This window comes from Echeneis naucrates, chromosome 2 (genome assembly GCF_900963305.1).
Source record: "Echeneis naucrates chromosome 2, fEcheNa1.1, whole genome shotgun sequence".
Lineage (NCBI taxonomy): Eukaryota > Metazoa > Chordata > Actinopteri > Carangiformes > Echeneidae > Echeneis > Echeneis naucrates.
In genome coordinates, this window is record NC_042512.1 from 10,727,408 (window position 1) to 10,755,011 (window position 27,604).

Below are 27,604 nucleotides of genomic sequence, written 5' to 3' on the forward strand. Positions count from 1 at the left end.
CCCATTGGCTAGCCGCAGGGGTTCCCCAGCGCTTGGTGCTGGGTCCCCTACTCTTCAGGGCCAAACGCCTGCTCACATGGGTAGAGTTAGGCTACGACAAGGGAAAACACAAACACGTCTATTCTCACCGAGCTTCCTACATCGCCATCTATTTTCGCAGACAGAGAATCGTGACAAGTTGCAGCAGGTATTCCATTCGTTTGATCTGCCCTGCACAATAACATCCAAAAGAACTCATTGCCTTTTTAGGATTTTTATATGTTTTCTTACAAAACAACCATTAAACAATGCTTTAATAAGAAATAATACAGATTATACAGCGATTAGGATATATACACCAAGAAATATGCGACAGTACAAAACAGCCAAAATAAATAAATACTCGTGCAGAGGTTTCAGTTCGTCGCGAGGAACCTGAATATGATGGCACTTCCAGTCCGAGAGGAGGGGAATAACCTCCAACTGCACGACAACTGAGTCGCACATTTATTGTTCACACACACACACACACACTAACACACAGATCCCAGTCATAAACAAGTAGAATTTTGGAATTTTCTCATGGGCTTGTCCGAACTCTGGCTCGGCTTGAAAAGTTTGACAGTTTCAAAAACAGCTGGGAGGGTTTTCTGGACGAGCAGCCGTTGCATCTAAACAATCCATCCTCGGGAGAGTGATCGCCACGTTTGTTTTGGTCCGCACGGTGATTCTACCTGCAGCTGGGCATGCAAGTAGACGACATCAAGTAATTGCAACAGACACACACACACGCACGCACGCACGCACACAACAAGTAAGAAGTTAAAAACAGTAGTTTCCCAGTGACAGATGAAACTGACCGGACTCAAGACTTTACTCTGTTTGGTTTGGAAAATGAAAAAAAAAACAAAACAAAAAAAAAAGTGAGGGTGATTCCCCGGAGTTTGAACATTGCAGTGTCACTGAGTAAAAGGAATTCAGACCCTCTCTCTCTTTTTTTTTTTTTTTTTTTTAAACGATGCTCTGTGTTGATGGCTCTGGATAACCTGAAGGGTTTGTTGGTTATGATGTGCTGGCTGGTTCCTTAGCGGGTCTCAACCTTGAGCAATAGGGAGCTGGGGGGGGGAAAGAAAAATACAAGAATATGTCTTATAAAGCCGGACAATGCAAAGAAAGTGACAAAGAAATGAAACGTGACAGTGAGAAATCTGCTTTTTTGGTCTCCTCCCCCTCAGAAATTCGTGGATGTAAGAAAAGGCCAGCCCTCGGCAGCTGCCAGGTAAAGACTTCATCTGCTGCACAACTCCTATCCTCATCTGTAACGGGTTTCATTTTCAGCTGCTTTCACTTTTCCTCACGTACGGATTGACTCGCACACGTGAGAATCTCACACCAGCTAAAGGTTCTTCTCACAGCCAACTCAGGAGGGGGTTGATAATGACAGGATCCAGTTTTTGAAACCAGGGCTAGGCTTGCTAATCCTGGCTTGGTTACGAATGACACTTGAGTTGAAAACAATCTCCGGTTCTTCTTTCTTACCTTCCTAGAGCAGAGCGCGCCCGAGTATCCGCTCCGGCAGGCGCAGACGTTTGGCCGGACGCACCGACTTCCAAAGAGGCACTTCTGTTCGCAGAGAGCTGACAAATCACAGGAAAGCACGTTTTTCTTTTTGTTCAGTATAACTCAAATGAGTGTCATCTCCTAACCCAAGCTCTGACATGGCTGCCGGTTTATTTATTTATTTATTTTTGTTGCCGACAGAGGTTTGCGCGGTCATACTCACGGATCTGGCACAGCATGCCTTGCCAACCCGGGGCGCAGTGGCAGGTGTTGGGACCCACACACTCCCCTCCATTCAAACACTTCTGCAGGCAGCTGGCTGGGGAAGGCGACACAACAACAACAACAACAACAACGTAACCTTAGAGCTGGACGTGAAGCTTCACGGTGACCTCACCAGGTGGAAGGTCATGCAAAAAAAAAAAAAAAAACGGAAAATGGTCATGTGGCAGAGTTTTAATGAACTGATTAAGGACTCAGAGATTTAAATATTAACCTGAGATGGACAGACAGATCAACTACATTTAGATACCTTTTTCTTTATTCCTGCATTCATGGAGGTGGTCAGTTTTGAGGCCACTGAGCAAAAATTAAAACAACAGGATGAACTTTAGGGGATGGGGCGTGTGTGTGTGTGTGTGTGTGGGCGGGGGGGGGCAGGAGACAGACTAAGGACAGTGAAACCAAATGTTGCAGAAGACAGTAAAGGCCAGCGTCAAAGCAGATGTCTCACGCTCACTGACAGGCCGCCCCGCTGCGTGCGCGCCTCCTTCAAAATAAAAGCCGTGGATTTAAGGTTTAACAGATCCCGGTTGTCTGTTGTTGAGCCCCTCCTCTTCTGCCCTCTCAGCATCTCTCTGAGGCCGGAGTCTGAAGGTCAGACCCATAAAACACAGCAGACGGTGGACTGATGGTTCCCACATGTGGAACCCCCCCGACTGCAGAGTTTGGAGCCTTCGGGCCGTGTCACGTACCTGCTTCTGCTTCAGCATGGTAAGTTTCACAGCAATTGATTTTTGTTGTTTTTTTGTTTTGTTTTTTTTTTTTTCATTTTGAGGTAGTGTTGCACATCTTTGAGTCCAAATCCATGTGTTCGACAGAACATGTTACCTTCTCTTAAAATGGACTTTTATCACATTCTTTTTACATTTTATGGACTAATGAAACAGTTCCCTTGAAATGATTGGTGATATATAATTTTGTTTTGGATGGTTTCATCTTTTTCTGTTGTGTGTGGGTGCGATGCATTCAGCGTATTGGCCGCGGAGATTATCAGCTTGTAAATGTCTGTGTTTCATTCTTGTACCACTTACGTTTATCACATCTCCTCCCACGCCAGCCTGACGGACAATCGCAAACATCTGGGCCGACACACCTTCCGCCGTTCATACACATGGGCTCACAGACACCTGGACATCAAGGACGAGAGACATCATCCAAGGTCATAAACTAACAGCTGACAACGAGGCAGCTTCTTTGTTCTCTTCTAGGAATGAGATTTTCTTTTGTCAAGGGAATGCTTTCTGTTTCGATGTAAAATGAAGATTGCATACTTGGTTTGGGTCACCAGAATTGGGGGAAGGTGAAGTGTAAGATGAGAACCGCAGACAGAGAGCGGGTGGATAACAAGATAAGCGGGAATTAGAGGATAGAGGGAAGTAGGACCATGTGAGACGGAGGGTGATAACACGGAGAGGAGGAATGACGTGGAAGGACGGACTTTTCTCGCAGCGCCTCCCGACGTATCCCTGTGGACAGGAGCAGATGTTGTTCCTCATGCAGATGCCAGCGTTTTTACAGGGGGGACTGCAGACGGCTTCGGGAAGGAAAAGAAAACAAAGACAAAACCAAGCGATGTTGATTGACTCGCGACAAACTCAAACTCTGCCGCTGAATTCACCCGAGGGTGTTCACTTACCATTCTGACACTGTGCGCCGTAGAAGCCGTGAGGACACTCGCAGACGTTCGGGCGGACGCACGAGCCCCCGTTCAGACAAACGGGGGAGCAAAGAGCTGGGGGAGAGAAGGCATCAACCGAAAGGGTCAGTCCGCAAACACACACATACACACACACAAACACACACGAGCAACACGCTCACCGGTTTCACACGATGGTCCAGTCCAGCCTGGCGTACAGGCGCACTCATCTGGCGACACGCATTTGCCCCCGTTGTGACAGTGACGGCTACACACCACTGTGTTCATCAGAGAAATGGCACAATCATGCAACATACAAACACATTCATGATGGTGAGAGCATTCTTTTTTTCTTTTACGGAAAAAATATATTCAAATCAAAAGTATAGCTTTAAAACCACAAAAATCATATACCATAAAATCCACATATATCTTGGGGTGAAAAAAAGGCACTACAGTTCCCATAAGCCTTTGCGATGGGCTGGGAGACAACTCAGCTACAGTCATATGTCACTGAATGGATATTGATTTAAAAAAAAAATCAATAAATAAATAAGTAAATAAAAACTCACTGGTCTCACACCGAGGTCCGACAAACCCGTAAGGACAGGAGCAAGTCTGCAGTCCCACGCAGGCGCCTCCGTTCTCACACGGTCGCCCGCACAGGGCTGCACAGAAGACGCAGACACATCTGTTTCCAGATGTCCGTCCTGACAGACGCTACCCGACGCCCCGGAAAGGCGACTCTTACCTTCCCGACACGTTTCCCCGTGAAAACCTCTCGGACACTGACACACACCCGGCGCTACGCACGCACCCCCGTTCACGCACTCTGGGTCACAGGTCGCTAAGAAAAAGGAGGAAAACACTCAAATACATATACATTTCTATTAAAAAAAAAAAAGTACCATTTGTTTGTTTACCTGTCTGACAGTCAAATCCAGTGTAGCCTGGTTTGCAGCGGCACGTGTTTGGCGCGGCACACACCATGTTCCTGCCACACGTGTGCCTGCAAACAGCTGGAAACACACACAGGAGGCGTCATGGCTCAGTACATCTTAATTACTGAGATTGATTTTCTTATCTTTCTTGTTTGGCACACAGTGAGAGGCAGTTATGTTGGACTTGACTCAGATCGATACTGTTGGGGATTGGCTGCGAGCATTAATGTGACCGTTGCATGTTAGGGTTAGAATTATTTATTCATCAATCCATCACTGTTCAAATCACAATTCGAAGAAATTTGAAATCACTGACGTCTGGGATTTGTACCTTCACAGGCTCGGCCATCGCCGGTATATCCCGCAGGACACCTCCCGCACCTGAAGGCCCCATCCGTGGTCGGCTCACACTGGACGCCGGGGAAGCACGGCAGGTCGGCGCAGGTCGGCCCCGGTTTGTCAGCTGTCATGCCACTCCTCCCTCCTGGTTGGATGGAGGTTGCTCTCTGCAGCGTGGAGCTGCGGGCCGTCTGGTCCGGTGTGGCGAAGACCGCCGCCGGGAGCTCCTGTGGCGTCTCTGAGCCTTCCAATCCGGGCTCAGCGTCGTCCCCGTCTGCAGAGAACTCCGACTCCGCCAGGGAGTAGGACAGAGCGGTGAGAGCTGCTGTAAGCGGGAGGACGGGTCTCGGCGCCGTCCAGGGTTTGGCCTGGGTGGACGTCAGGTGGTTGAGCTGAGGTCTGGTTGTCTGTTTGGACCGCGGCATCACACGGGTGGAGAGGTGAGGAGGGGGAGGAGTTACCTTAACCGGGGTGGCACTCGTCAGTGCCTCAGACTGATTATGAAGAGAAAAAATGATGGGTTACAGGATGTCAGTGTCCCCAAACACATCTTCCTTCATGAGGATGCGTTTTTGTTGTTGTTGTTTTTTTTGTGTGTGGGTGCAGAAATGGCAGACTCACCTTGGAGGCCTTCGCGTGGAGGACTCTAAACTCTCTGGAGGCAGAGATGCTAGTTCCTGTGTATGTCCTGGCGCCTGATCTGGGGTTGGCACTTTGGCGGATGACTTGCCTGTTTGCAGTGGGATCCCTGGAAACAGTGACGGCTTCTCTCCTGCCGGTGCCGCCCCCCCTGCCTGACGGGGTAGCCCGATGCGGACCGTAATGTTGGTTTGGTCTGGTGATGGACAACGACAGGTGTTTGATCCCGTGCCGGTTGGGCAGGCTGGGCAGGTGGAGCTGGGAGACTTTGTTGCCACTCCCGAGTGGCGATCGGCCCGACTTGCCTGCTGTCTGCTGCTGAGGAAGGAGGTTGGACGCTGGGGAAAGACGGGAAGTGGAAAAGAGACGAGGTCAAGCTTTGAATATCCCTTCACTCTTTAGCAATGTGTCTGAGGCTCCAGCTAAAGCAATGAAATATCCAAAAAAAAAAAAAAAAAAAAAAAAAAAAGTAATAGTCATGTTTGAATTCACTGATTTTACAGACTTTGTTGTGTCTTTGCAGGGAGACACACAAAAAATTTGCATTAACTAATTTTCTGCTGAAGTTTTGTGGCCTCAAAACGCAAAGAAATCCATTCAGGCCTAGAAAAACTCATCAAACATCATCTGGAAAAACCAAAAGAATCACACAAATCTAGATCAAAGATTTATATAATTCCCCACAACGCACGGAGAGTCGTGTCCTTCAGATTCTGTTCATGCATGCATTCTGAGGAAACAGATTCCTTACCCGCCTTGGCGTTCTTCATACAGACACGTCCGTTGCCGTAAAGGCCGGGCGGGCAGCGGCCGCACACGTAGCCGACGTGCGGCGGCCTGCGGTTGATGCACTGAACCCCGGGGAAGCACGGTCGGCTGGCGCACGTCGCCGACGCGTTGACGGCCGAAAACAGAAGCGACCCTAAGAGACACAGACTGTGAATCATCATCGTTGCGTCCAAAGTGGGGGGGGGGGGCTCTTACATCCCTGATAACCCAACGAAATCCAGATCTACCTCTTTGAATTCTTAGCAGGTGCTAAAAAAAAAAAAAAAAAAAAAAAAAAAAAAAGGGCACTCTGACACCCTGAAACCTCTGAGGTGAAAGAGGATGTTATGTTTTGTTTTTTTTGTTTTTTTTTGTTATCCTTTCTCTGACACTCGTCCAGCTTTGCTGTTTTTGAATAGTAAAATTCCTTCGAGCCAGATGGTTGTAATAAAACTGGCTCATTGGGAATGCTGGACTCACCTGCAGCTGTTCTGCCCTTTCCTGACTGTTGGGTTGCAGTGCCTGTCTTGACAGCGCTGCTGATGCTGGGCCGATCGGGCTCGACTTGGATCGAGATGTTCTCAACGGTATCCGCGCTCACCCCTGACGCGTCGAGGCCAATTGTCTTTGGCTGGGAGCCGCCGGCTGCCCTCTGTGCGGTTTCCGCCCCAGCTGTGGTTGGATTCAGGCTAATTAGCGGAGCCTTTCCCCAAGTGGTGCGTTTCTCTTGGTCACGTCTTAGAATTGGCCCCCCCTCCTCAGCCCTCATCTGCGGGGTGCTACCACCGAAGGTCTTCTGGAAATGATCTGCCTTTGTTTTGGTAGGTTCCAGCAGAACATCTGGTGTCTCGTAGACAGTAGTACGAGGAGCAGATGTGGGAGTGGCGGTGGCCGGCCTGACGACTGCAACACAAAGGGAAGCAGAGATTATGTTCTTGGATTGCCGTTTAATGTCTTTATTAGATGCTTCTATCTGGAAACCCTTCATGTTCAGCTTCAAGATTCGAGGTGAAAGGGTGCTATCACAGTCTCTGTGAGAGGACGGACCACAGACGAGGAAGCAAAGGTCAAACGTTGTGTTTTCTTTTGCTCTGAAGGGGGTTGAAGAGCAGAGCACCGAGGAGCGGGCTGAGGACGATGCCAAGGTGCTGAGACCACTCTCCGAGGACGACAACGAAGTTGCGGAAGAGCCACAACTCAACTGAGGTATAAACAGTCTCAACGGAAAAGCAAACACAGCTCAGCGTGGGTTTTCGTTTAGAGGTCATCAAAATGAATCGTGTGTCGTTTCACTCAAACGGGCTTCAACTTCAAACAACAAACTGATTTCATAAGATTTCATAAATGCATTGAACTGAGTTGTGAACAAACCTGACCCCTCAAATAAGTATGCTGATTTGTCACTTGGTGATATTAAAATCCATAAAAGCCTCACTGTTCACATTTTTGCTGAAACAAAGCTATTTACCAACCACACGCAGATAAAGTGAGCTTTTAATGTTAGACTGTTAATTAGATTCAGTTTTTTTTTTTTTTTTTTTTGGGGGGGGGGGGGCAGTAAAGTTTTTGTTTCGATAAGCCTGAGCTTGAAATATTAGTTGCCTTGATCTTCGACAAGAAGAATAATGTCCACTGAAAGCCGAAAATGCGCTTGCATCAGTAATTCCCTATTTCTTTCGCGGTAAGTACAGTTTGAAGAAAGGAGATGAGGAAATGATTTGCTCAGATTTGCTGATCGGTTTGACGATCGCCCTGTTCGCTTCTGTTCGTCGTTTCACTCACACAGCGTTGCGATTTTTTTGTCAAGACTTAGTTTGAACTTCTCTGGCCCCTCTGGGCAGCCGGATTTGGCCAGCCTGCAGCTGGCGACGCGCTTGGCGTTTCTCCAAAGCAGCACGTGGCGACGGAGCAGGTCGGTCAACGCGTGCCACGCGCCGTCAGAGCAGCCGTCCTGGACTTACCCGTGCATTGCGCTCCGTTACCCACCGTGCCTTTGGGGCACGGGGCGCAGCTGTAGGAGCCGAAGTTGTTGAAGCACTGCACTCCCGGGAAACAAGGCTTCCTCTCACACTCGTTGATGTCTTCCAGGCAATTTAAACCTGCAGGGGAAGCAATCAGCTGATTAGCTCTTAGAACGTGGCTGCGATCGATTCGTCTGAACACTTGAGCGGGGCGCGCGCAAACGCCATACCGATGACCTCCGGCGCTTGCTCGCTCACCTCTCAGGCCGGCGGGACACTCGCAGCGGTACCCCGCGAGCGCGTTCACGCAGCTGCCGACCGCGCACGGGGACGACAAACACTCGTCGACGTCCTCGTCGCAGAGCTCGCCCTGCGCGCCCCCCGGGCACACGCACAGGTATCTCCCGCTGCCGGGGGGGAAGTTGACATCTGTCACGCACGTGCCTCCGTGTTGACAGCCACAAGGGATGACGTCAATCTGTTTCACAGATGGAGAGGAGAGACGGGCGTATGTAAATCTCGGTCGAATTAAATGTGCAAATACAGAGCCAGATAGCCAGTCGAAACCACATTCCCCCCCCCCCCCCATAAATGCTGTTGTTGTCGTGTCGGTTTAGGTCTTAGTGGCTGCTTCTTCCCGCGGTACCTCCACAGCAAAGGAGCTCTGGGCGTTGCACTCGTCGGACAGCGTGAAGCGGAACGGCCGTTGGTGTCCACTCTCCTCCAGAAGCGCGGGGACCCTCCAGAGGAGGAGGCCGGCTGGGGACAGGAGAGACCCCCTCGGACCGTCCTCCAGCTGGAAGAGGAGCGCAGAGCCCTCGGGGTCCGACGCGGCGAACTGGAAGACGAAGTTCTCCCCGGCGAACGTTCGCAAGGTACTTTGAGGTCGGTGGAAGGCCGGCGGCTGGTTGACTGGGAGGGAGAGGGGGGGAGAAGTGAAGAAAGAGCTTAAAAGGGAGGCTCTGGAGTGTGCCATGCCGCTGTGTGGAGAATTTTTTTTTTTTTTTTTTTTCTTCTGTCTACAACTAAAAGTTTTTATGTTTTCACTCCCTGCGCTGGAATAAAACTCGTCAGGAGTGAGCTGGATTTGACAAAAACGCTCTTCCAGGCTTTCCTGGAACACACACACACACACACACACATGTCCAACATTTTGTCCAACTGGAACTGAACCCTTAATGCCCCCCCCCCCCCCACACACACACACACATGTTCAGATAGCAGGGATTGATTGCTGTGTGGAGGAACACACAAACAGTAGAATAGAATAGAATTCCAGTTGCATGAATTATCTGAAGAGTTTTGTCCTTATCTCATCAGAACAAGCTGTGCATCTGCGCTGGGGAGAGGAGGGAGCCTTCTGCTTGAGGGGAAAACCACATTTTAAGGCTATTTAAAGGTTATTTATTACCCCAAATAGGTATTTGCTCGGAGAAAAGACTGATTATCTGTGTCGCCACGGCCACCAAACTTGTCATTTACCCCCCCCCCCCCCCCCCCACACCATTCTTGTCTCCTCCCTCTCTGTTCACAGTGGTTAGGTGACAGGTCAGGGCATGCTGGGAAGTTTAAACAGCCGCTCCTTTGATCTGCTAATGGGGACAAATAGGACAGCGGTCGGACAGCAACGCACTGCGCCGATGCAGCCAGGGAAATGTTGCAGGTGAAACAGAAGCCGACCCACAGGTGTGTTGTCGCTTTGTAACACAATCAGAATGAACCGTGCAGAGCACTGATCAGTCTGCTTGCTATGGCTTAAATAAGCAAACACTGCCATTCTTGTGGTCGTATCAGATTTGCATTTTTCCTCAACTGAAATAAATCGTCAGCACACGAATTGGTTTGTACCTTGGTTCACAGACCAGGTGAACTGGGACGTGGCCGGGTCGCAGAGGAGGCAGGGGCTGCTGGGATTGGAGCTTCCCGCGGCGAAACACATCCCATCGATGTTGCACGTCCGCTCCTGGCCCACAGGAAGAGAACAAAAGAGAGAACGAGGTTTGTGCGCACACTTGTTTACACGACTGTCCAAGCTGTTTGACTTCAGTTAATTCAATCTGTTTCAGCCTCGGCGAGCGCATTGATTGATGTTTCCAGCTGTTTGGACACACATGTGCGTGCGCGCGCGCGCGTGTGTGTGTGTGTTAGATTAGACATTTTTGGGTCTGAAGTATTTAGTCAGCTGCAGGACCATTTCCGGTTTAATCATTCAACTAAATGTTGTTCACTACTGCATCCACAACAGAGCACATAAAAATGTGTCTCATGCATTCAGATAAACAAACACTGGACTCCAAGGTTTCTGTTGCAGTCTAGTGAAGCACGAAATAAAATCCAGTCAATTCTGTTTGCGAGTTACCTTTAACTTACAGAGTCCTGAGCGCGACGCCTCGCAGACCTGGCAAACGCCGTCGTAGATTGTCAGCACCTTGGCCTGGCTGTACTGGGAGCCATCATTGGTCACCTGACGGAAAGAGGAGGACATCCACGTCAGCAGTTTCAAACGAAACGGCCGCCGACAAAAACCGAAAATACTTAAATCAGCCGTGTTGATCATGAGAAGCAGCCTCGCCTTAATCTCCCAGCGCGCGTATGGTTTGTCATCCATCATGAAGTCCTCCATATTGACTGCGGCGTTGCTTAAGGATGGGACAGCGCAGTCTAGGGCTTTGGAGCTGAGGAAGGTGGCTTTCGATCTCTGTTTTTCCCCGGCGACCCAAAGCCCGTTCGTGTACTGTAGAGGCAGATTGGAGGAAAACTCCTGTTAAAAACTACTTTTTCATTTTGAAGTCTTTCAGCCTGACAGTCGACCTTGCCTTTTCCTTTCCTCACCTTCAGTCTGGTTGCATGACAGCTGAGGTCAGGAGAGTCGATGAAGCCGAGGCCGAAGACTCGAACGCTGCGGCAGTCGAAGGCTCGGATGTCACATAGTCCCGAGTTCTCCAAATCTGTTAACTCCACTGGCTGGCCTTTAAGAGGAGGGATTATTTACTTATGATTTGATACTGAGTCAGTCTTTGATGTGAAGCTCACCAGAAAAAGTTCTCATACTCACTGATGGCCAGGCTGCAGTCGTAGAAGCTGTGGCCGGGGTAGCACTGGCAGCCCCACTCCGTACACTCGCCGTTGCCATTGCAGAAGTTAGGGCAGCGCAGTGCCACCACCACTTCTCCGGACGCTCCCGGGGGCGCTGTCACCTCCAACGCTCTCTGGGTCCGGTTTTCCAGCAGTCGCCTCTCACACTCGTTCTCCAAGTATGGCAGTAGCGCCTCCTCCCAGGCCAAATCGTCCTTGAGCTGCAGGTCCAGGATGCAGAGATCCACCGCTTCGTCCAGGCGGCGCCCCAGCAGACCCCGGCACACCGCACCGACGGTGGAGTTGGCCAAAGCCGTTTGGCACACCTCCAGAGCTTTGGCGGAGGTGAGGCCGCTCGGCGTGGGCCACCGGGGCTGCGCCGCCGGTCGGGCCTCTGCCAGATGATCCTCGGGGAAAAAGTAAGCTAGATTTTCCAGGTCAGCGTGACTGAGGCTTTGAGCAGCAAATACAGGCTGGAATTCAAATGACGCCTGTCTCTTTTGCCTTTCAGCCACAAAGAGATGATCCTCCTTAAACTCACTGTCTAATTTAAGATCGCCCTCATCTTTTGGATTGTTCCCACTGTCCAACCAAACGTGCCTCCTCTGCAGAGGATGATTGTCAAAGGCCGACATGTCCAGGATGCTCTCCTCTCTCTTTGGACTCTTGATGTATTCCACTGTCGTGTCCATAGAAGGGAACAAAGACGTGTAATCCACATTATTGTAGGATATGCAGTCAGAGTGAGCGGAAGGATTGTACAGATTCCTCATCTCTCCACCGGCGTGATGCAAAGGGATGTATTCTTTCTTGCACTGACAGAACGGTCTCCTGAACTCCTGCGCCGTCCCGGGGGGTGTCTTGTCAAATAAACTCTCACCTGGAGCTATCCTAGTGTGTGCGCGCACACACACACACACACACACACACAGACAAAAAAACAAACAAAAAAAACAACCAGCTTTATGGCATTGCAGCACAACGAGGTCCCAATAAAGCAAAGTAAAAAATTTAAATAATACAAATATACGGTGACCGACCTCCAAGCCTCTATGAAGCGATGCAGGTCAGCAGGTCCAAAGGAGCCACCATCAGAGTTGTGGAAATCGTTGTTGCCGTTGCGGTCAAAGGTGCCACAGAGACCTTTTGTGTGGCCGTAGTCGACGCTGGGTGCCCGCACTGACAGACTCATCCCCCAGTCGCCGACGTCGGCCCTAACAAAGGCCCCGGAGGGAAAGATCAACTACGAGAGGAGAGTCACATCCAGCAGCTGATTAACATAAACGCCTCGTGACACAGAACAAATTCTTCAAATTCACAACCTGAACAGGCTGTGCATTCAAACTAGACGGAAAAATGTTTAAAAAAAAAAAACAGCCTCTGCACCGGTTTCAGTGTGCGGATACCTACGGTGACCTTCTTGCCCTGGTGAGACTCCAGGACCCTGACCCGACTTCCCTCCCCGTCACCAAGGTTCCTGAGATTAAGTTCCGGCCTGGTCTCCTGCGGCTGGCCGTTGCACATGTCGAAGACGGCAATCTCATTGTCCTCTCGCACCGCGACGCCGCAGTTGCACGCGACGGCGTAGTGCCTGCTGCCGCAGTCCCACTGGCGAGAGTGCACCTCAAACTCCCTGGCGAGGCTCCGGTATAGGACAAAGGTGCCGGTCTGGTGGTTTTCATAACGTCTGCAAATGGGGAAAAAAAAAAATCCAATCTCCAATAAAACTGCGTCATCAGGCGTGGGGGACACAAAGAAGGGATTCAATCGAAGAACTGATAAGGAAGAAATTTACCTGCCGTCCAGCGTGATAACATGCGGGTCAGTCAGGGAGTAGCAGATGGAAGTCGGAACGTCCTGGACCGTGACCTGGCGTCAGAGGTCAGGAGTACAGAGATTAGGGAGGAGGGGCCCACCCTCTGACCTTGGACTTTGATGTTTTCACTAAACACAGATGGGAAAAGGCCTCTGCAGGACCCTACGAGACAGAATGTCTGGAGGGCTTACTTCATCTCTTACATAACATAATAGCTCGGATGGATGCAACTAATGACCACTTAGAGACAGACACACTTTAGACCAGAGAACCCCACCCTTCCCTGCAACTTCATAAAACGCTGAATAACTGTGTGTATATGTACACAGATGGGCAGAGAGACCTGTAATGAGAAAAGTCTTGCAACTCTGACTCTCCTTGACTTTCAGAAGCACAGGGATGATAAGAATCTGTAGGATCCTTCTCAAAAACCCTTCAAGGCTCACCTTAAGCGACACTGGGACGTAGCTCCTCCAGAGTCGCGGCGCACTGGGTCCCGGCAGAGCGCTTATCAGGCTCAGACGGTTCCCGTCCCGCGTGAAGTCGGTGACGGCGGTGACAAAAAAGGTCGCCCTCCCGCAGCTGCTGTCGGCGCAGTCGTCGCCGAGCCGCCGGAGCTCCACCTGGCAGGCGGACAGCACCACATCGGAGCCCTCGCGCCCCAGACTGTCTGTGGGATGTCAGCACCGTGAGAGGTTACCGTTAACGGATGGCACGCAGCTGCCTGCAAGAGCTGTAATAAAGCCTGCCTGAGCTCGCTTTGATGTGATGATGTACAAGTTGGAGCACAACACGGGAAAAATCCAAGCAGGAAAGAAGATCAAGGATGGCGGCCTGACCCTTTAATCATCCCCAATAGTCCTTTTTAAACATTGTTTGGGCTGACCTGCTTTGCGCTGCCAATTTAAAGGAAAAACGAAAACAAAACAGGAAGCCATTGTTTGCTCTGAGACAATGACCGTCATGATGAAGCTCGTAAATTTCTTCTTGTCACTGCAGTTGCCTGTTTTTGAAGGCTATCACATGCAAAAATCTGACGTTGGGCTCTCAGTTACTAGTTTCAGCTCCTCTTAAAATCTGTTTTGGTCACTAATGGGAAAGTATTTGTGAAGCTAAGGACATCTTAAGTCTTTGTTGATGGAGGCTGATGGCTTGTGTTTCCCCTGTAGGTCTGACCTGGGTCGTGGACGCTCAGAGCCAAAGGGATTCCGCACTGGTGGCCGTGGTCGTCGTCGAAGCAGGGGATGGGCACCGTGCTGTGGACGCTGACCTCGTGCTCCTTCCCGTTCTCCGCTATGTAGAGCGAATCTGGAGAAAACTGGAGGGGAAAACCAGGAGTCTCTGGTGAGTTCAGCAGGCATGTTTGAGCCCCGTGTGGCTTCTCTCTCTCTCTCTCTCTCTCCTTTTTTTTTCCCCTCTTTCAAACATAACAGAAGAATGTTTACCTTCAGTCCAGCATAGAAACTCTCGCTTTCTTTTGGCGCGGATCGGGTGTTGCTGGAATTGGCTCTGACAGTCGACACGCTGCAGGAGAACTGCAAGGACGGATAAATGCATAAGGAGTCATTCCTCAAAAGGCGAAGCTGTCAGACAAAGGTCGAGTCTGGTTGTATTTGAAACTTTCACCATTGCAACGACCTGATTTTGATTAGAGCCGAAAGCGAAGCAGCAAATTAAATTCCAACAATGTGGTTTGCGGTCACGAGAAGCGCTTAACAGCGTACGGCGGACGCTGCATTTGTGATTTATTAAAACATTTCTGTTTGCAGCGCTCCTCTGATCCATAGCACTAACATTTAACTCACTCTGAGAGAAAGAGGGGGAAATTTTTATTTTTTTTTAAATGGGGATAACCTTTAACCCAACTCAGCTGCAGTATCAGCATGTGTTTAAAGACGGGCCCCGTGAGCGAACGCAGACTTCTGCAACAAGTTCCAGATCCAGCTAATACAATCCCGGTGTCCAAATATGGCAGCGCAGCGGTCCGCAGCTGTACGAGCGACGAACAGCGTGACTGACATCACCTATAATAACTCAGTGCTTCACGGCAACAAATAACTCTTCCAGGAAATGAGAGCCATCAGCGGCCTCTGTGTTGTGGCTCGTGTGGAAATGAGACTAGAAGAAATAAGTGTAATGATAAATATCGCCGCCTCCAGTGGAGCGGTGCAATCTGTCCCGCAGGTCAACTTGAGCTGGATGGCGAATTGCTGTCATTTATCGGGTTTTCTTTCTTGTCTCCCCGACGCAGTTCCTCTCTAAATGCTGCAGCCAAACAAACGGGTCAAATGCTTTGCGTCACCTTGTGTGACAGCTGACCTCTGGTGTGTCTGTGGCCTTGGAAGCACGAGCAAATCCTGCAGTGTGTGTGTGTGTTCTTGAGAAAATAGTGTCAAGCAAGAAAGACACAGCTTTTACGGCAAAGATTTTGAATGGAGAGGTTTAAATGAGAAGCACGTGGAGTGATTTAACTTCCCTGCCCTTCCTCGTGCCTTTTCTCAACGGGATATGACACACTTTCCCTCTCAGCTTTTGCTTCGTAAGGGTGAACCCGGGCAAAAAGAGTTCAGCGTGATCCGTGGCTTTACGTTGGCCGACTTTAAGGGGTCAATCCTTCCACATGTGAGCCCCCCCTAAAAAAAAAAAAAAAAAAAAAAAAGTCTGAGACAGCCTGAGGTGGGAATTACCGTTTCCCCGAGCCGGAAGTGAACGCCGTCCATCTCCACCAGAGAGAAGGGCTTCAGCGTGGATTCCAGCCTGATCTCAGCCTTCATGCTCTGGCTGATGCGCCGGGCCCACACCACCTGGAAGGCCAGCGGCTGGCTCCACGGCGGCGGGATGAAGGAGCACCTGAGGTGGACGCTGCGGCCGATCAGCTCCGGAACGATCACCGGCCGGGAGGGCAGAGATGGGACGGTGGCTGAAAACAGAGGAGGGGGGGAAATCATCAGCGGAGCAGATGCACAAGATGCTTAACGATTGATTGGCACGATTTGAAGTCTGACCTTTGCATTGGCCGTTGACCTCCACTTCACCCGTTGGGCAAAGTCTTGGTCCCACATCAGGAGCAACTAAGACATTAGAATATTTCTTCACTATTAGACTGCACAAAGACTATCACGCTAGCAAGAGGAGCCAGCCGATACGACTGAAAGCACCGAAGCTGGAATTGAAATGACACACTTCAGATAAATAGATATCTATGATGGAACCTTTTCTACCTCTGACAGGCCAAAACGCAACTCGCCGTTCATACAGTGAGCTCACCTTTAGCGCAGTATCCCATGCACCCCTGCGTGGGCTGCAGGTAATAGACCAGGAAGTCGCCGCAGTTCCGCACCGTGACGGGGATGCGGAAGAGGCAGCAGTCCTTGGCGCTGCCGTGGAAGAACTGCCATGTGGCGCAGGCGGAGAGCTGGCGGACCTCGCCCGGCCGCGGCAGGGAGGCGTCCTTCAGCGACAGCCACACCGGAGCCTGCGTGCCGCACCGGTTCATCTAGAGAGGTGAGGGCATCAATAGAAACAGTCATTACCTGCAGCAGAGGGGGGGTGATTATACCCTCCAACTGGTCTGAAGGTGCTTATTATACCTGCAGGGTGCTGGATGTTTTCTCTGGCAGAGGATGTTTCAGAGGCGTGGCATGTTTTTAAAGTAATTTTGTGGAAGGGAAAGGGAGGGAGAAAGTGGAAGAAACAGTAGAGCTCACCTGCCGTTCTGGCGTCTCACCTCAACACAGGTGGTCGGCATCTCTGCCGGCTTATTGTTGATCCTGAATCTGTACCAGCCCGCCGGCAACGAGTGATCACAGATCAGATCCTGGATGGCAGTGTTCTGGATCTCTGTGGAGTCGAAGTCCGTGCTCCGGTAGGAATTACGCAAAATCTGATGGCCTCCAGGGTAACACTCTGGAGCTGCGAGCACAAAGGAGCACAAAGGACAAACCCTGAACTCAGAATAGACCATTTTTCATGCACTCATGTGCTGCATTTGTTTTCACATATATTCAGCAGATGTGTCCCTGAGTTGTGAAACTCCCGAATGATTTTCCACTTTCTGGATGCCGTCCCTTGCTGATGAATCAGTATTTCCAACTCCAAAAGGAAATGGAAGGTGGAGTATCTCCGGTCATTATTAGTTCACGTCTTTATCTTTGACTGAGCCCCCGCTGTGTACGGGACAGGTCAAAAGGGGAAAAAAGCATGGGGTGCTGGAGCCAATCCCAGCTCATTGGGGGAGGGCCGCGTGCACCCTGGACAGGCCGACAGTCCATCACAGGGCCCACAGAGACCAACGACCACTTTTCCGGGGCTTTTCTGCATCTCATGGTCTTCCTTTATTGTGTTCACTCTTGTGCTCACTTGAGAAAAAGGTGAGGGAGCATCATTGCCCATTTTAAGTCCATATGCAAAGGAAGGACTTTGGATTTCAATTTGCTTTAAGTTTTCTGCTGTCAGTTAAATCACCTTCAAAATTGTTGAGCTTTCTGGAAACGGTTAAGGGTTACAAGTTAAGAGTTTCCAGTCCTGATAATTCCAAAAGTGGAATAAAAAACAAAAAACAAACTCATCAAGTCACCAAATTTCAAAATGGCTAGATGAAGCCAGGTGTGATTCTAGAAGACTGAGTTTAAAGACTAAAAGGAACAATTGAGCCGTTTTCAGTTTCACTCTTTTTATGTTAGATGTTGTGGGCCAGATAATCTGAGGGATCCTCAGGAGAAAGATTTATTTGATGCGGAGGAAGCGCAGCTTCACCTTCAACAGGGACGACGACGACCAACAGTGATAAAATTGCATGCGATTTCACTTTAAAGCGTCAGTCGGCGTTAAGGATTTTGAGTCGGAAGGATTACTTCACCCCCAGAGGTTATTGCTAAGAATAACAGACATTCCTTTGAGCCTCTCACCTCTGTTAACTCGCCCCGGGAAGGAAACTAAAGCCAATGGCGCATGAGAACACACCGCCTGCAGCTGGGCGGCTGAAAAGACCGGGGAGGAAATTGTTTGGGCAGAACATGCGGTTTTTCGCACTAGCACACTCTCAAAAGCTTTACATCTGTGAAGTGAAATGGGTCAGAGTCGTCGGCCTCTCTGCGCAAACCCAAACAAGTACAAATTGTTCTCTCGCTTCCAGAGGGCAAAACTTGTTCCCCGTCCTTCGTTTTGAGCTCGACGGCGGTGGCTGAGTGAAGTCAGGGAAAACAAACAGCGGGGGTATTTAGGACGTCTCCAGCTTTGAAAGGACAGGGAAGGGGTGGGGGGGGGGGGGGGTTACTGCTAGCGACCCCCAAGCCTAAGCAAGGTCTTCCCGGCTGGTCCTCGCGCTGACAGCCCTTTGAAAGCAAATACTCTTGTTTACACGGTCGCCCGTCTGTGTGTGCGCCTCGTCTGGAAGCTCCGCCGACAACACACGAGGTCACAGGTTGTCCAAACAGTCAGGTTTTACAGGGAGGAGGACAATTGATGAGATTTCGTCTGCTGGCTAAACTGCTCCAATTGGCAGCTTAATGAGTTTACAGAGCCCCAGGGGAGAGCGGTGGGGGGCGGTGGCGGTGAGCTAATGAACTGGCCCCTCGGAGGAGGAGAGCCTACTGGGAAGGAGGCCCTCAGCAGCCCAGATGTGCGGGGGTGGGAGGGAGGGCTGCACGGGAATTCACCCGCTTCTCAGGAAAGATTAATTTGGGGGAGGTGTTAACATAACCGAGGTTGCAGGTCCGTTTCCCAGAGGAGCTGTTCCTCACAGCCAGAGAGAGAAACCACCAGACAGTCATACGCAACGTAACAACTATTGCATAACAGGCCGTAGACCAGCTCCCCCATAGCTTTCACTGTGACCTTCCCCCTGCGTCTGCCAGGACGACGAGGATGTTGCACTTTGCACTTTGAATACTTTTGACTTGACGGATCTATTTGCTTTATAGGGCAGAACCGAATCCTGTGTTCTTAATCGCAGCTTGGACTTTTAGAGACAGAGAAATGATGTCGGCTGCTTTCACATTTGCAATAAATTGGATCGACTGTGCACTTTCCTCATTTTACAGCCAGAGGAAGCATTTAGTTTGAAGGCTTTCTTTTTGCCCCCCCCCCCCACCCAAACAGAAGTTCAAGAGGTTGCTGTTTTCTCTCTCTTGCTGTGGAAATCCCTGGTATGGTCGGTGCAAAGCCTTGTGAGCCTTGTGAGGACTCGCAGCGCTTTAGGTTTACGACAGCCTGCCTTAAAAGTTTACGATAGTGCGCTTTGATGTGCCGTCGTGCGTCTTGCAGGCGGATAAGTCGGACCACGCTGGATACACGCGCGCTCATACACATGTATATTTCCAGTTCCGTCCAAATTTGATGCGAACTTGACGGTTGGTGGGACTTTTACAATCCACTTTTAAACACCGGCCACGGCAGACAGAGAAGGAGTCTGACCCAGCGGCACAGGGACGGCTGTTCACTGGATCACGTTGCGCAACGCCTCACGTCTCCGTCCTCCCGATCTTGTTTCAATTAGCTTCCTGGTCCTGTTTACTTGTCTGTCGCTTTCATTTGTCCTCACGGTGTGTGTGTGTGTGTGTTTGTTTTCCCCCCCCCCCCCCACAGCACTGTCTTCCATTTTTGTCGACTGGGTCATCGGAGAGCACCAATCAAGCCCACACAAATCCAGGACTTGGATAGACTGAGAGAGCTTGAACGTCGAGGTAGGAACTTCCGCACCATGATGTCCTACCTGCTACAGCCATTAAAACCTCCAGTCGGATTTAGATCAGAAGTGGAAACACATTCGAGTTAAAAGCTGTGTTGTTTTTGTTCTCTGTGTGTGTGTGTGTGTGCCCAGTTTTGCTCCTGTAACTCTGGACCTGATGTTGGATTGTGTGATGAGTACTGAAAATGTGTACTCAAGAACAAGTACTGTTACATTTGTTTTACAAGTAAAAGTACTGGTGTTTAAAAAAAAAAAATACTGAAGTAAAAGTAGAAAGTACTGCGAGTATTAATTCAATTTTAACACGGACGTTTTATTGCGTGGTCAATAGATTTGATTCATCTGTAATGAAATGGCGACGTTCAAAGCACATTTCTCTGACAAACAATGTCTAGAAAGATTACATTTGGAATAAAATGTAGACGTGGAGCGGGAATTTCGTTTGACAAAAGTGCACAGAAAAGTTTAAACCGAACAACAGGCGGCTGTCTTTTCTAGCATTTCTGTCCCACTTCACTTTCTGAACCTTTGGAGCAGTTTGAGTCTGTCCGGCTTGGCTCGGTATGACTATGATGAGTGTAAAGAGCGTAAATACATGGCGCGCACTGACACACACGAATCCAGTCAGCCTCAATTTGTCCAAAGTGTAACACTGCTGAAGGGCCCCAATAAGCAGGAATAATAAAATAGAATAGGCAAAATTAAATAAATACCGCAGGCAAAATAACCGCGTGGGTTTTGCACAAAACTGCGAGAGATTCGAGCGAAAGTATACACAAGTAAAAGATTTTTTTAAATGACTCAAAAAAGTGCAAATTACGCAGAAATGCTACTCAATCACAGGAACAAGAGAAAATGCAATTCATTCCTTTCCACCCCTGGAGATGTGTTAGTCTCCTGCTTCTAACAGGTAACTCTCTCTCTCTTTATTTTTTATTTCATGTAGAAATGTTCAATGCGCTTCAAGCCGCCTGCTTCTGTTTTCAACGCCTCCGGCCATGAAGGTGAAGCGTTTTTCTTTTCCTTTTGGAGCAGTTGGAAATAGTTTTGTTTCTTTTCGTGAAGTTTTATGAACCGCTTACCGTGTTGCGCGGACGCTCCGGGCAGCGTGAGCCACAAGAGCGCGACGCGTAAAAACCCGGATCCGCGCGCGCGGCGACGCTCCATGGCTGCGGCTCCGGACCGAAGTGATGCGCCGAGCTGGACTCAGTCCGATCCGGTCTCATTGACGGCTCTGGAGACGCGGAAGAGGTGCGCTCTCCTTTTTGGTTTTTGAAAAGAAGAGGCGCAGCGGGCTTGAAGGAGGCTGCGGGCTTTGCGGCGCAGGGGCGGGCAAGACGACAAAGGGAAGATGAGATGAGAGGGGAGGGGGGCGGGAGGAGGCTGTTCCTGTAGGTGGGTCCAACAAACCACATCAGCGAAGGATCCATCCCGACAGTCAACAGTCAGAGCACACACACAGTGCTGCGAGATCAAAGTGGAGCCAAAAGCCGCAGATTAACCCAGAAGATTGTGGGGCTTTTTTTTCCGCCGCCTCCTCCTCATCGTCTTCATCATCAGCCGCCTGCCTTCTCTCTCAAATAGCAGCTGGAGAGGAAGGGAAACGCGAGAAGGAGCAAATAACGGGCTGATCAGTTAAAGCTGACTTTTACACAAATGTACTCACAACAACAGAAAGCCGACACGGTTTTCCTTTGAGCCAGGCTTAAAAAAAAAAAAAAAAAAGTCTGAAGAACTCGCATTGCATTTCCAAAAGTGTTTTGGAAATGAAGAGCAGTTCTTACCAATAGAGCAGACGGCCCTTTGAACACCACCCACTGTGAAGGCCTAATCTGTTCACTCATTCATTCGTTCATTACCTCCACACAGGACTGGAAAAGGTCGGTGTCAAAAATGGTGTCACTGCAGGGGCAGGGTGGGGGGGGGGGTGCCTGCTGAGCTGATACAGAGAGGGTCGGCCCCAGAAGTGTGGAGTAAATATCAGGTGCTGGAGGCTTCAGAGACCAACAGACATACCTTTCCACTAAATAAAAGACCTGACAGCAGCAGCAGCAGGTGTTCACCCGCACCTTCTCATTCGGAACTCGGCTCGGCCCCCGTGAGAACGTCCCCCCAACCTCGGGAGTCGGAGGCTTCAAAAACGCTGCCAGACTTTAAAGTCGATTTTTCAGGCAGATAGTCAGAGAGCCCGATGAGGAGCAAAGGTTTCACCGAGCCGGGACTCTTTTAACGCCTAACCTACCGTCGGCCCCTGTCCGTTTTGAGATTCTAAAGTTGGAGAAGCAAGAAAAAAAAGAGAAGCTTCGCGACCTTTAACCCCTGGACCTGAACCGCAGGCAGCTGCAGTTTTGGACTAACAGTTTGAACCCGGGGGAGACCTCGGTTCTGGTCTGATTCTCTGCAGGACCCCAGTGAACCTGCGCTAGGCCCCTTTCCTGATTCAGAAATCACGTTCAAAATGCAAATAAAACGCTGACAACTCAACATTGTGATCGACTGCAAACCAGGTGAAATGAATCAGGCCTCCTGCGCTAGCTAGTCGTCAGTTAGCAACTCAGCTCTTTTCGATCTGTCCTAACCTGCTTCATCATCATTCACATTTGGTCTCCTCCTGAACCCCCCCCCCCCCAGGCTGCTGCTGAAGCACCTTCACTGGACAGAAAACATTTTCTGCCGCCCCACTTTGATGTCAGCGCCCTGAGAAACAACAAAGTGGGGGGGGGGGGTTTCCTCCCTCCTGCCTCCTGAACACTTCCAGATGTCACGCATCCTCTTTTACTGTGAGAAAAGCAAAGGAGGAACATGTGAGAGGCATGTCGGCGGTTCCAGTACCCTCCCAACATCTTGCGGCCACATTGGTTCTGCAGTTTTAAAAAGAAAAAAAGCTACAAAACAAAACCAGCCAGTCAGTTTTAAGACATCTCCTCAAAATGCCGGTTTATGCTTCCCCCCGAATGCGGTGCGTTTTTAAATCAAAGCACGCAGCCAAAAACATGCCATCTTCTAATTGCTTAACTTGGCACCGGCGATACAAGGCGCTGCCTTTGTGTGCTTAAAAGGGCGAGTGCAGAGTTCAAACCTGTCTGCTGGTTGTTTTTTTTTTTTGTTTTTCTTGTTAGGAGTAGCCACAACAAGCTAATTTGCAGCAATTATTTTCAGCTCCCGAAAGCACAAACGGCGGAATGCCACCTATTTGTTTCGGCGTAAATTATGACAAGGTGAAAATTGTCCCTTCGGGAATCTGTCATCTCCTTTTTCACGATTGTTGTGTTTGGTCAGAGGTCAGAGGTCAGTGATGAGGGCTGAGGCAACAGTCCACACCGTTGCCTCTTCCTCTGTAGTACGAACCCCCCCCCCCACCCCACCCAAGCCATGCAGGAGGTTTTTCCGGATGCTGTACAAAACACAAAGGCCTCGCTCAGGTCAGGTTCCACCTCCATATTGTAGATCACAGCACAGCTCGTCTCACTCCGTCAACTTGGATGACGGGGCATATCCCAAAAGACGAGGCGTCATCGTCGAAAACCGCCGCTAATTAAGACCGTACTCTAAGTCTCGAGTGCTTTCAGAGCATTATGGGAGAGCATGATGGCTCTTTAATGGAGACTTTGTGTGTTTTACTTTCAGTTTTCCAGTGTGGTTAGTTGCAATGTGGATGGACAGTCTTGGCTTTGATGAGATGGAAGTTGACGGCTCGGCAGACGGGAGTAGGAGGGTAAGATCACACACACACACACACACACACACACACACACACACACACACACTGTGGTGAACTTTGACTCAACATGGATTATTGCATAAGGATGACAGAGAATCATAAAATCCAAAGAAAACATGACATAGAAAAATAACCAGCCGTTGGGATTCAGCAACAGCTCTCTTCTGTCATCTAGTGGCGAGGAAAAGAAAGTGCAGCAGAGGCAGGAAAGCAAAAGCAAAAGCAAAGCTCATAGCAGGAGTCAGTCTGAACCCACAAAGAGTTAAAGGACAATGCTGACGCGCTTTATCTCTGGACTGTCGAACAGTGATTAACTCTGGTTAAAGATTGGCTCAGTTTAAAGAGCAAAGCATTGACTCCAAGCGACTGCAGCCTGTGGAGAGCAAGCTGAAGGACGAAGCAGACGGTGAGTCACTCTTTCAGGATGTCTGTGGTGACTTTTGTGTTGTTGGCGTTGAACCACAAGAATTGGGCGGCGTTTTGTTTGATATTTAGCAGCTGGCAGCAAAGCAAGCAAATAAGAGGTGCCAGCCTCGCAAATGTGTGTGTGTGCACATGCGTGCGTGCTGTTGTAATGTGTCGTCGTAGGCGTGCACACAGATCACTGTGCTGTGTATTTTGTTGAAAGGCAGAGGGGGAACCGGGAAGAGAGGGAGGGGCACTAATGTGGCTTTTCTTTAGGAAATGAAATGAAACGCTGCGTTCCTCTCTGCGCAGGCCAGCAGCCATGAACCCGTTTGACGGCTCGAACCCAAGAGAGGCCTTGGAGCAAGTTGCAGCCTTGCTGCGCTGCAGTCCGACCTCAGCGGAGGTGGCTTCGTACCTCGACAAGCACGACCAGCTCAGACATCTCAGAGAGGACTTCCTGGTGCCCAAAATAGCAGATTTGCCTCCTTGTGAGTAAAAGATGCATTCTCAGAATTTGACAAGGGGCGGCCACAGCTTTTCGCAATGCTAACGCGGTTTTTTTGGGGATGTCTCCGTAGCCGATCTCACCCTGGTCGACGGCAGCGCCGAGTGCATCTACTTGGTGGGGAACTCGCTGGGGCTTCAGCCCAAAAAGGCCAGGAAGTATCTGGAGGAGGAGCTGGATAAATGGGCCAAAACGTATGTCCTCCCCCCCCAGTGTTTCCACATTGATTTTTTTTTTTTTAAACTGTGTTGTAACTGTGTGTCATCTTCCTACAGCGGGGTTCACGGCCACACAGAGGGTTCCCGACCTTGGGCGTGGGCCGAAAACAACATAGAGGAGCTCATGGCGAAGGTTGTCGGTAACAGACTTTAACTCGTTCTCCCCCCTGTTTTGTGAAATCCACCGAACATGTGAGGGTCTTAAAATAAGCACGCAGTTAAACAGTAACACCACTAAACAGGGTTCAACGCCGCCGCTCTGTTTATTTCAGGAGCTAAAGCCGAGGAAGTGGCTCTGATGAACGGCCTGACGGTCAATTTGCACCTTCTGATGGTGAGAACCTGTTTCTTTGTTTTGGAGAAACATACGTGTTTCGACGAACGCATTTCAGCGCAGACACTTGTGCTTTGCTGTTTTGCAGCTTTCCTTCTACAAACCCACAGCGGCTCGACACAAAATCCTCCTCGAACACAAAGCCTTCCCTTCGGACCACGTGAGCGAATCCACACAAGGAGCAGAACACACAAAATTAAAGTGAAACAAAAGAGGTTACACGATAGTTTTAAATCCAATAGCTGGAGCGCTTCATCAAATGATGTCTCAATTAAGCTTTCTCTCCTGAGTGTAGTACGCAGTGGAGTCTCAGATCCGGCTGCGAGGATTCGACCCTCAGCAGAGCATGCTGCTGGTCTCGCCCAGACAGGTACGTACAGACACAAAGCTGGTTTCTCTCACACCCGAGGCCTAGCAAGGCGGGAACTGACGCAGCGGCTCTGCTTCCTTTTCAGGGAGAGCACACTCTGAGAACAGAGGACATCCTGGAGACGATCGAGAAGGAGGGCGACGCCGTCGCCGTGGTGATGTTGAGCGGAGTGCAGTATTACACCGGGCAGCTGTTCGACATGGCCGCCATCGCTGAGGCCGGTCACAGAAAGGTGAACGCTCGGACTCGCCTGAAAGAGATGAAAGCGAGCTCGCCGATAACTTTGACGAACGACTCCTCTCCTCCCGTGTCTTTCAGGGCTGCTACGTCGGGTTCGACTGCGCCCACGCCGCCGGAAACGTCGAGTTAAAGCTGCACGACTGGGGCGTGGACTTTGCCTGCTGGTGCTCCTACAAGGTCAGCTGACCTCGACGCGGAACGCCGCAGAGGAAACTGTATCGCGTGCACCCAGCTGACCGTTTTTACTGTCTCGCAGTATCTAAATTCAGGCGCCGGTGGTCTGGCTGGAGCGTTCATCCACGAGAAACACAGGGACGACATCAGACCAGCGTGAGTACACCACGCTAAGCAAACTCTGTAACCTGACCAACCGAGTTTGAGGTGTTTCTTTTGTTAATTTTTTGTTTCCTACTTCCAATCAGGTTGTTAGGATGGTGGGGACATGACCTGAAAACCCGATTCCAGATGACTAACGGTAAGAAAACAACAACACAGTCTGGCATCTAGTGGTTCTTGCATTGCATGCTGCATGTGTTTTTTTATTTTTTTTGTTGTTGTTGTTGTGGTTTTTTTTTTGGTAGTGTTGGAGCTGCAACCCGGCGTGAGCGGCTTCAGACTCTCCAACCAGCCCATTCTGCTGGTTTGCCCGCTGCAGGCCAGTTTAGAGGTACTGATTCAAGATTCAGTATTGAAGAATATTTATCCGTCAAATGCGAATGTACAGGGACACTGACAGTGAAAGGAATTGGAGGAGGACAAGAATAAAAATCTAAAATGTGCATAAATGTCGAAATGGAGAAATAGGGGGGAGCTGTATGCAATGTTATCTTACATACTGAGGGTATAGATATGTACAAAGCTCGGGGTTCTGACGGCCACAGGGAAGAAACTGTTGCTCAGGTTTTCTGTCCTGGCCAAGCAGGGGCGGAGACGCCTACGAGACGGCAGCCGCTGAAGGAGTTTGTTGTTGCGGGTGCTGAAAGCGGCCTGCGGTTCTACCCGCTCTGGTTGCAGAACAGCTCTCTCCCGTCCAGTTGCCACACCGAGCGGCGCTCGGAACGTGAATTACCCCTGCGCAGGCGTGGCTTTTTCTTCGCCAGGGTGGAGACGTATCCCGTAACCGTAGACTATTTCTTTCTTCTGCCAGGTATTTAACAAGACCAGCATGCGAGCATTACGTCGGAAGTCCCTCCTGCTGACGGGCTACCTGGAGTATCTGATCCAGCATTACTACACCGAAGACCCCACCCAGCCTCTTAAACCTCACGTGAGGATCCTCACACCTTCTGACCCCCAGCAGAGGGGCTGCCAGCTCTCTCTCTCCTTCTCCATCCCCATCAGGAAGGTCTTCCAAGAGCTGGAGAAGAGGGGCGTCGCTGTGAGTAGCACACCATTAAACGAGCTCGGATAGTAATGTAATGATTTTTGCGGAGTCGCTCAGTTTTCTTTCTGTCTCTCAGTGCGACATGAGGGAGCCCAGCGTCCTGAGAATCGCTCCGGTGCCGCTTTACAACACCTTTGGCGACGTCCACCGCTTCGTAGAAACACTGGGATCAGCGCTCGCCGCCAGCCAAAGCCAACAGTGAAGTTTAAAATCGGACTACCGCTCTCCAGCTGGGCTGCGGTAACACGGGCTATGTCGCAATGTACGCCGGTAGCTAATGTTTCCAAAACAGTGGCTGCGTTTGACTGGATGTAACCACGAACCATGTGGGATTGTTGTAATATTGCTTGACAACCCTAACACGATGTTTCATTAAAAGTGTAGCCCCTGCATTGTTTGCCTGTGTCTGCCCCCCTTGTATCAAACCTTAGTCTGAGCTTTCCAGGTACCGGCTCCAGGTTGGATTCAGGTCAGGTGCACAGTGACCGGCCTTTTGTTGCAAACCATTCAACTGCACCTTAAGGCCAATTTCTACTCATCTGGAGGGGGAGCTAGATTAGATGCGAGCGGGTTCACTTCATTTGAGCCGTCACTTCCATCTGATTCACTTCCCTCCCTCTCAACAAAGTGGATGAAAGCAACTTGTTTTTTGTTTTGGTCCCAAAAAAAAAAAAAAAAAAAGGTTTGAAGAACGGGTTTCATGAATTAAAGAGGCTCTCACAATTGGAGAGGCGCCCACA

At 50.0% G+C, this 27,604-nt stretch overlaps 2 protein-coding genes across 5 annotated transcripts; one reads left to right on the top strand and one right to left on the bottom strand.

Moving 5' to 3' along the window:
* Positions 1 to 870: 870 nt before the first annotated feature.
* LOC115052466 (von Willebrand factor D and EGF domain-containing protein) lies at positions 871 to 20,965 on the bottom strand. Its single transcript, XM_029516588.1, has 33 exons — positions 20,767 to 20,965; positions 16,724 to 16,908; positions 16,264 to 16,492; positions 16,002 to 16,067; positions 15,684 to 15,916; positions 14,442 to 14,531; positions 14,173 to 14,314; positions 13,443 to 13,666; positions 12,976 to 13,049; positions 12,591 to 12,867; positions 12,221 to 12,423; positions 11,161 to 12,071; positions 10,938 to 11,074; positions 10,678 to 10,839; positions 10,465 to 10,569; positions 9,954 to 10,068; positions 8,752 to 9,017; positions 8,364 to 8,583; positions 8,106 to 8,243; positions 6,625 to 7,047; positions 6,128 to 6,298; positions 5,359 to 5,714; positions 4,730 to 5,231; positions 4,381 to 4,476; positions 4,209 to 4,304; positions 4,030 to 4,125; positions 3,640 to 3,735; positions 3,458 to 3,553; positions 3,260 to 3,355; positions 2,853 to 2,948; positions 1,763 to 1,858; positions 1,519 to 1,616; positions 871 to 1,094 (listed from the first exon to the last, which is right to left on the bottom strand). Exons 1-33 carry the CDS (start codon positions 20,849 to 20,851, stop codon positions 1,074 to 1,076), a joined length of 6,201 nt encoding a protein of 2,066 aa, XP_029372448.1. The 5' UTR covers positions 20,852 to 20,965; the 3' UTR covers positions 871 to 1,073.
* On the top strand, positions 14,214 to 27,250 carry kynu (kynureninase). Of its 4 annotated transcripts, XM_029516602.1 has the most exons (16): positions 14,223 to 14,340; positions 19,582 to 19,679; positions 23,312 to 23,399; positions 24,123 to 24,301; positions 24,392 to 24,512; positions 24,594 to 24,676; positions 24,809 to 24,870; positions 24,959 to 25,030; positions 25,166 to 25,240; positions 25,326 to 25,472; positions 25,559 to 25,657; positions 25,737 to 25,810; positions 25,903 to 25,955; positions 26,062 to 26,147; positions 26,628 to 26,858; positions 26,941 to 27,250. In XM_029516602.1, the coding sequence occupies exons 3-16, from the start codon at positions 23,359 to 23,361 to the stop codon at positions 27,064 to 27,066; spliced, it is 1,449 nt and encodes a 482-aa protein (XP_029372462.1). In that variant the 5' UTR covers positions 14,223 to 14,340; positions 19,582 to 19,679; positions 23,312 to 23,358; the 3' UTR covers positions 27,067 to 27,250. The 4 variants fall into 4 exon arrangements, with proteins under 4 accessions (XP_029372488.1, XP_029372462.1, XP_029372471.1 ...); XM_029516611.1 differs by lacking the exon at positions 19,582 to 19,679 and having other exon boundaries at positions 14,286 to 14,340; XM_029516628.1 differs by lacking the exons at positions 26,062 to 26,147; positions 26,941 to 27,250 and having other exon boundaries at positions 14,214 to 14,340; positions 26,628 to 26,769.
* Positions 27,251 to 27,604: the final 354 nt, after the last annotated feature.